At 40.8% G+C, this 9,191-nt stretch overlaps 1 protein-coding gene across 1 annotated transcript in view; it reads left to right on the top strand.

The window, feature by feature from the left end:
* The first annotated feature begins 502 nt into the window (after window positions 1-502).
* The window catches only part of NOX3 (NADPH oxidase 3), a 56,425-nt gene continuing 47,736 nt past the window's right edge, over window positions 503-9,191 (top strand). Inside the window, exons 1-4 of the mRNA XM_059399290.1 lie at window positions 503-547; window positions 1,178-1,273; window positions 1,380-1,490; window positions 2,531-2,615. Coding sequence (XP_059255273.1) covers window positions 503-547; window positions 1,178-1,273; window positions 1,380-1,490; window positions 2,531-2,615 — 337 coding nt within the window. The remainder of the gene's footprint in view (window positions 548-1,177; window positions 1,274-1,379; window positions 1,491-2,530; window positions 2,616-9,191) is intronic.

Raw genomic sequence — 9,191 nt, 5'->3', positions numbered from 1 at the left:
TTATTTACCATCATTCTGTATCTTCTATAAAGGAATTTTTTAAAAGGGGCGGGGAGTAAAAAGGTGGAGGAAATAAAGTAGAAAAAGTTCAAGTGAAGTATTTTGCTATACCCGACCTCCGTCAGTGAGGTTATGTCTCAAATTTACATAAAGACTTATTATCATCTTGACTGCAATCATGGAGAAAATGAATGGGGTATAAAGTACATGAGGATAATTTAATAAAACGAGCTTTCTTTTCTTATGAAATCTTTGAAGAAGAGAATCATTAGACAGAGACTTGCCTTGTATTCACCCAGGTCATAAGACATGTCAGCCTGGTGATGTGCCTTTGGCAAGAAGTCCTTAATTAGAAATTCCTCGAGAGCTGCTCCCAGTAGGTGCTTCCTAAGACAAAAAGACAAAATAATTTAGCAGGGAAGCCCTTACTAAGGATACAGCAGCCAGGCTCAGGTGAATGAAAGAAATAATTTGCTGACAGCAACAGAGCAAAGCTGTCAGAATGGGGTGCTGGATTTTGAATGAGAGTCTCTCCATCATATTAGTAGTAAGTATCGCTTTTGTTATTCATGTTTAAATATATATATTAGACAGTCTTTGACTTTTAAGATAATTTGTAGGGGAATGCTAAATAGCTTGAAGTATTACTTTGGTAAAAGACTAAAACTTGTTAGAAAACATTCAGTAGATATATTTAATTTATCCTTACAGAATCATGTAAAGTTGTTTTTCGACTGAGTTCATTTTTAATTATTTTTAAAGTCAAGTAGTTTGTTTTTGCATAATGTATGAATGTTTCTCTAAATCAAATGAAGTCTTTGAATTAGACTATGAAATTGGAAATTTTCTAGAGTACGTTCTGAGTTGTTTTTAAAGATTTCCTCCTTTTGCCATCATTGATTTAAAACACTAGAGTGATGTTGATTAGGAAGGTTTTGTACTTTTCATTAAATTCCTTAAAGTATACCGTGTGTGTTTAAAATCTTTTTTATAAAGCTAACAATTTATTAACATTGTAATCACTGCTAAAAACTGATCTATGAGAAATAAGTGTAGAGTAAGTCTGATTAACACTGAGAAGCTCTTCATTTCACTTTAAAAGAAGAACCCCAAGTGATTTTGAACAGAAGAAAAGATTGAAGATAGTATTGATTGGTCTCTTTTCATTCAACACTAGCTCTCATGGCTGGGAGTGAATTTATATCTGTTTATTGACACATTCTATTGGTATGAAGAGGAAGAATCTTTCCTTTACACGCGTGTTATTCTGGGTGTAAGTAGAGTTGGTGACTACACATTACCATTTTGGAAAATGTTCTATTTTCCCCAGCTTCCTTACTCTCACTGCATCTCTCTCCTGTGTCTTTACATATGGACAGTCAACGTTGGCTTGGGCACGAGCATCTGCAGTGTGTCTGAATTTTAACTGCATGCTGATTCTGTTACCGATCAGTCGAAACCTCATCTCATTCATGAGAGGGACAAGTACTGTAAGTACTAAAATATTTGAAATAATTTCCACTGTTTTCATGTCCTAATATAAGCACCATGGAAGATAAAGATGTATTTTACTGTGAAATTCCTAATAATCCTGTTTGAATTAAAGTTGGTTTCTTTGTAAGAGAGAACATGGTGGCTAAAACTGAAAATCAGGAATCAGTACATCTGGTGCGACTTCTGATCTTGCCTTTCCCTCTCTGCATGACATTGGAGTCATTCCTCAGCCTTTCCCTGATGTATTTGCTCCTCTGGAAAAAGATGGGCACATTGGAGTCATTGCTCAGCCTTTCCCTGATGTATTTGCTCCTCTGGAAAAAGATGGGCAATAGAATTGACCCGACTCACAAAGATGGAAGTATTATAATAGTTTCAACTGTTACCATTTCTAATTGAAAGGAGAAAAATGAGCACATGAGCCAAATGTCACTAAAGATGCATCTTTCTGAGCTCTCTGCCCAGGGAAGCACAAGCACAGTGCACAGATTTCAGTATGTAGACTTTAACCCCTACTAGACATAATAGGACATTTCCTATTATATTGACTTCAGTGTGTTGGGTACTGTGTTTCCTGCCGAACAATAACCCTAACTAGATGAGATAATTTATTATATAATCATCATTATAATTTTATGAATATTTAGAGGTCGATGAATATAGTGCTGTTTTTTGTGTAATAAGGAATAGTTTACAGACTACTTAAACCACATCCATGAGAATGACAAGTTTCCATCTTCATTTCCTAAAACTAGTTGGAGCATGGAGATTAGCAGGTTTATTCTAGAATTTGGACTTGGAGTCAGGGAACTATACTATCTCATTCACTTTTACTGAGTTAAAATGTCAGCAAAGCCAGTAATAACCATTTGGTTTTACCATTGGGACTAAGTACTGGCCACTAACTTCTGAGCCCCATTGCCCGACCTTCAGGAATGTAGACAGAGGGAGTGCCTGAGTCCTGCTCTCTTAGCTCTCAGGATGCTGTCATCCCTGATTCTTCTCCAAACAAGACTTTTATTTTCTGTCACTCCAGTGCTGCAGAGGCCCATGGAGAAGGCAATTAGATAAAAATCTCAAATTCCACAAACTGGTCGCCTATGGGATAGCTGTTAATGGAGGTAAGAGCTTCTTACTCATTGCCCAGTGCATTTTATAAAACCTGATGTTTAACTTCTCTAAGTTTTGCTTTAGTTCCTCCTCTGCCAAAAGCTCACCCTTAAATAAATCTTTGCCTTCCATTTGACCACATAAACCTTATATAAATGGATTTTTAAATTTCTAGTTTAAACTCATGCTGTCTTCCCTACAAAGCCTTCAGTTTGTCAGGGAAAAGTTAATGAAACTCCATTGCCATTTGTGAATAATTAAGCTTGTTGAGAAGACAACAATAAATACCTATTTGCAAAATGAATGCTGTGCTACTCGATATAATTAACATTGGAAATAAAACTGACCTATAGTCAAAATCTCATTCACAGACGTAGGAAAATGGTATCATAGGCAGTAAAAGAAAAAAGAAAAGGAAGAGCAGGTGAAGAGGGTTCCGGATAGTATTGAGCTGGTGGATAATAAAGGACCTTGAAAAGATACAAGGCTTTAGAGCATATATAGTGTTATTGTTATTTCTTGAATAAGAAGAGAAGAGAATTCAAGAAAAATACAATAAAAATTAGCATCCAGGGCCAAGGTTAAACTCTGCTGAGGAAGAAAAGAAACCGAGCAATAACCAACTCATTTGTGGTTTTGTTGGACAACAAATACACGGAAATGAAAGGCTATCTGCACAATGAGGACTTATGGTTCAGGACTGTTTCCCCCAAACTAATTTAACTATAAAATGTTTTCATCATTTGTTTTTATCCTCTCATGCATAAAAAACAGCAGAGTAAGAAGAACACTCAAAACAAATGTGGATTTAATTAAGCAACAAGACATGACAGACAGTGCCCGAGTGCCAATTAACACAACTTTGGGTGTGCAGTGAGACATGTGGGGAGATTTCCCCATCGATTGTCCTCAATGCCAGATTAAACCAACCCAGGAAATGCTTGCAAATGGTCTTTGTAGTTTGTTAAGAAATAAGGGGTAAAGAGACATCATGTCCCAGAAAAAACCAGCCAAGGGATGGAGGGATGGAGGGGCAGAGAACAAGCTAATGCATCTTAATGTCCAAGGCTACTTGGGCTACCATCAACAGAGGTGCCAAAAACCTTTGATGTATCAGTTGAATGCATGAGGGAATGAAGACTCAGGGAAGCAGATTTCAGCTCAGATATGGAATCATCCAGACCTTAAAACTGGAATGAGTGTCCCTGAGAATACAGAGTTCCCTCTTGTGGGTGTTGTCAAGGCGAGGTCCAGACCGCTCCCTGGAAGGCTCTTCAGAAAAGGAATTCAAGGATTCTCTAGGTTTCCTTTAAAATTTTAAGAATCTTGAATTCCTGTATTAAAAGAGCAGATAAAAGACAATAAAATGGCAGGAAGGATATTATGACTATGCAATAGGCTTAAGGCAGAACTAAACTCTAAGAGAAAGAGGGAAGGAACCAAAAAAACTCACAGCATCGAAACACATTACCCAAAAAAGCAAATAAATAAATAAATAAATAAATAAATAAAGGAAAATATGTTCTGCAATAATTTTGTTCTTACACCCTTGGGTATGTATATTTCTTTCTGCGTAATCATATATCAATAGGATAAATGCATCAGTGATGTGTACTGAATGTCCCCCATGTGCAATATGCCCTAAGAGAAGCTATAACCCACAAGTAGCGTAGGCACTAATAATTTAGCAGGAACAGCAGTTAACTAGAACCGGGCAACCAAATTATTTTATTCCCCTGCTACTGATTGGTCCTGTGATCTCAGATAAGTGTTTTTTAAAGCCTTTTCTTCTATTAAATTAAAAGAACAAGAATACAATCTATCCATCTCTAGATGTGCAGACTAGTTGTCAGGATGTCTCTTGGGAACCAGAGACTATGAGGCCATCCGCTCGCCACTATTGCAAAGAGAATCACCTCCAAGTCTAGCATGGCCAGCGGGCTCCGTTCGGTGAGCCCTGCTCCCTCCTCCACTCTCCATATCCCCTTGCTTCTTCCCCTGGCAATGCCCAGCCACTGGGTCCCTGAGTAGTCTGTGCCTTTGCTCCTTTTACCCCCTTCGTGTTAAATGCTCTTCCTTTCCTTCCTCAGTAGATAAGGTGTTGCCATATCTGGGACTCCCTGCCTGGCCTGTCTTCCCCGACCCTCCAGGGCTGAGCTCCCAGCCCACCTCACCTGCCTGCCCCTGTCATGCCTCCTACTACAGAGTAAAATTTCTCCGGACTCTGATCTCCTCAGGGGCTGAGATGGGCCTTACCTGGCTTGGCTCTCCCAGCCCCTGTCACATAAATCCTCAACAAATTTGGTCAAACCTGAGGATGAGCAGGAGTCAGCCAGCTGGCAAAAAGGATTGGGGGAATTTGCAGGAAAGGTCCAAGACCGTGCAGAAGTTGTTTAGGGACCTGGCAGCAGCTTGGGGGAGGGCGGGGGCAGGGGAGGAAACAGGATGTAGGCAGGAAAGAGATGAAGAGATTCAAAATGATGCTGGTCGCTGGTTGTCCAAGATAAATTCACATTCTGTGGCAACAAGAGGAAGCAGCATGCTCTTTCTCCCTCCTTCTCTCACAAATCCCTGGAGAGAATCAAATACCACTGGGGGAGTCTCTCCTGCTTGAATCTCCACTGCTTTGCAGGGATCCCAAACATCCCTGGGCTCTAAACAGCCCCCCCCACACCCCCGCAGGGTCAGACTGCTTCTGAGAGCAAAGCACTCGTCCCCCACCACCATGGCAACCAGCAGTGCAGGGCTGTTTCCATTCCCAGCAGAGGCAGGAGGGTGGGGAGAGAGCTCTCTGCTTCTCCAAGCCCTGACATAGCAATTATTACATTTCACACTAACTAAGAAATGCGGCTGGCAACTGCGCTTTTAGAAGGAAAAAAAAAAATGCTATGCCCTGGTTTCATAGATATCCCTTTGCTTTTCACATTTCGTCCTTCTGGTGTATTCACTTGGGAGCCGCTGAAAATGTCCCCGTGCTTATTTTATTAGCATCGCCCATTATGCCGCTTTTCAAATAGCCGACTGGCTTAATAGAGGTGTGTAACCTTGGAAGAAGAGCATCCACATCGAAGTTTGCGTGCCAGCCCCTAATTTCTCATCCGTTCCTCTAGAAGTTGAACTGCAGGCTTTAATTGGTCAAATCATTAAAGGATGTAATTAGAGCCTGGTGAAAGTAGGCTGGGGAGGAGGAGCGAGACAAACAATGGTATCTATAATCAAGGGCATCACCGAAAATGCAGTGACAGAAACTCTTCTCCTGGCTTCCTGCCTTCCCACTTGCCTGCCTATGATAAGAGCCGCTGGAGCATCCTTCAACCGCTAATAAATCATTTTCAGGGACCTATAACCCCAGTGGTATAAAAATTCCAACTGCACAGCCCCTTCGTTCTTATAAATGTGGATCCTTCTGGACTCTGTGGTGCAGAATGGACCTTAAAGATCTTCCAACTGAATAGCAGTTCTGTAAGCAAGATCGTTCTTCAAAGGGAGCTGTGAATAGTGACCCAAAAGGCTTACAACGGCTCCGCTGGGGGAGGGGCGCTTGGGGGGGTAACAACTACCCACAGGCAGCTCCGGATGTGCTGCAAAACTTAGTTTACAAAGCTTAATAAACATAAGAGACAGGTTGATAGGAGTGCACTCAGAGGAAAGGTACTGAATAGAAAGACTTGGAGACCCCAGGATAGAGGCCCCAATTCTTCAGGACCAGATCGCTAAAGAATTGTTACTAATCCAGTTCTGCAAGAAGCACTGGGACCTCCAAGGAGGCTGTCTTCCCTGTCCTGTCCAGCATAACTGAACTTGATTTACAAATGAGTGGCGTGCAGTAGTCTAGGGTGCCAGAGTCCATGTGCATTCCTGCGGAAATCAGACTCCAGACTTAAAAGTTGGGGGGCCAGGCTCTGGCTGTAGATGCACAACCAGGATTTGTCCCTGGGTCCTTATTTCTGACGGCTGCTTAATTAGGAGGTGACTAACTCCAAAATGACTGTTATCACTGACAGGCAGGCAGAAAGATAGCAAGAACTGACCGCCCTTCCAAGATTCTCCCTCAATTACGCTTCCTTTGATCTCCTGAAAAATAAAAAGAAGGAAAAGAAACTTTCTCAGGGCAACTGGCTCTAATTGTAGCCTTTATGATTTTTTTTTGTTCACTCTTCAATAAAAGCTCCTTATTTGAACTCAGAAGTTCACACACCAATTAAATGTGCATTTGTGGTTTGTCCAAGACTGCTGCTCTCTTTTAACTGTAAAAGTACTTTGGTGAGAAAATAGGATTGTGAAAAGACCCAGTTATAGCAACTTTTAGCCTTAGCATTTGGGTGGATTCTGGAAATGTGTATCTCGGGCTTTTCTACGGGCTGTGCAGAAAGTCCTCAGGGGCACGGGGAAGAGCCCACCGGCATAACTGATGACATGGGATTCGCTATAAAATTAAAAGTCTGCTTAAGCCAGTGTTGCTTTTGAAAACATTGAAACATGTGTTCCGTATTTGCATCACTTTTCCATTAGACTATAGACTCCTTTGGATGATACATGTCCCCAGTTAATTTTGAAGGAGACACAGGAGCCTGACTGCTGGAAAGGAACCAAGATATCATCTCGTTTCGTTCAGTCCACCCATTTTACAGATAAGAAGGATAAGAATTTGGACTGAAAGTAAAGAAGTCACTGAGAGGTGTCCTTCTCAGTGTCTTTCCGGCTATATTTTAACAACTCTAGTAACAGAATAGGGTTCTGATGAGTGAGAGAGAAGAAAGTCCAACCCTATCACCATTGGATCACATGCTTGGAGAAACAGGCACTGTCAGCGTAGATAGCGTGGCTATTCCTATCAAAATTACTGAAGCGGGGCACCTGGGTGGCTCAGTCGGTTGAGCTCCTGGCTCTCGTTCTTGACTCAGGTCATGATTTCAGGGGTCATGAGATCGAGCCCCATGTCCGGCTCTCCGCTCAGCAGGAAGTTAGCTCTCTCCTTCTGCCTCTCTCTCAAATAAATGAATCTTTAAAAATAATAAAATAAAATAACGGAAGTGTGTAAAGGGAAGAATGGAACATATAATGTCTGAAAAATAGCAAAATCAGTATCTCCCTGGGCATCTACCAAGTCCCAGCAGCCATGGAGTTCGTGGGTGGGGTACCGTTCATTCGAAACCAAGATCACAATAAAATTAGGATCCAACGTCAGAGGAAATAAAATGTTTAGACAAACCAAATGGGCACAAGTAGTTTTCCTTCTGAGAATTCCCAAGATGAATGAAACAAGATATTCTACTTGTTATCTTATTACCTGTAAACCTGTACCCCTGGGGATAAAATATATGTTTATAAAAAATAAAAAATTTAAAAAAAAAAAAAAAAAAAAAGAAAACAAAATGGAGGCTGTTGGAGCAAAGGAATAGTTCAGACATGAATTTTAAAGTAATGAAAAAAAAGCTGGGAAGAGTAGTTCTCAACAGATTCCCTCAGGAGCTACCTCCTAAAAATTATCCTGGGTTTTCTTATACTACTTCATTAGCTTCCTCAGCTCTGTTATAGGAGACCCGGCAATAAGAATAAATAAATAGTTCAATATCTTTGCTCATTCAATAAATGTACTTAAATCTAGTTTAACAGTGTCAAATTCTCATGTGGAAATCAATCTAATAGGAAATAGATTGTGATCAACAACTCCTTACCCAGGAGGAGAATGCTATGGAACGCAGAATACAAAAGACCCAGAATCCGGCCTGTCCTTCCTTTCTGGATGTCACAGATTATGGAATCTTGGTTTGGCTTGAAACTCAGTATCCGCTACTGTAAAATGGGAACAGCTCCACTCTGGCTCGTGTGCTCTAGTCCATGGAGGAGAACCGAGGACGGCCACAGGCAGACGGATGAGGGTAAAGGGGCAGAGAGTAAAAGGAGAGATTCCACCCACCTGCAGAGAAGACTCCAACGGTTACGGTCGGTCTTAGGAGCTGTTTGACTCTAAAGACACCAATTGAGCCATTCAAAGAGTTTTACCTAAGCCGCAGGAGAAACTGGTTTTCAATAAAGTCTAACATTTATTAAAGTGAAAAGAAACAGTACAACTTAAAGGTAAAAAATGGGGCTCTGGATTCAGGCAAACAGGCTTTATCCCACTTTTGCCTTTAATGAACTACAAGTGCCATAACTTTTTGAATCCTGGTCTGTCGAATGGTAGTAAGGCTAATACCTGAGTATTAAGGGAGATAATATGCCCAAAACATCTATAACGGTGTTTGGAGTATAGTAGTATCTGTTAGCTATGAGAAATAAGACCTGTTTAAAAATATGTATATATGCTGATTGTCAGAAAACAGTAATTAGGAATACGGCTGAAGATGTTTGCCTTCAATTCACCACATAGTTTTCATTTCATATATAGCATATAGGGAGAGATGACTACTAGACAAATGTTTCTAGCTTTGTGGACCCTGAGACGACACAAGGCAGTCCTGCATAGACACCACCACATTAACTGACAAAGGGAACATAAGAAGAAGTACAATGACCTTTTGGTGCTGCTCACACCATACCCATAAGGAGACAGTCAACATCATGGACTCAGAAATACCACCGTG

This window comes from Mustela nigripes, chromosome 5 (genome assembly GCF_022355385.1).
Source record: "Mustela nigripes isolate SB6536 chromosome 5, MUSNIG.SB6536, whole genome shotgun sequence".
NCBI lineage: Eukaryota > Metazoa > Chordata > Mammalia > Carnivora > Mustelidae > Mustela > Mustela nigripes.
Note: the sequence above shows the minus strand (reverse complement) of the source record. Positions and strands in the feature narration are given on the sequence as shown.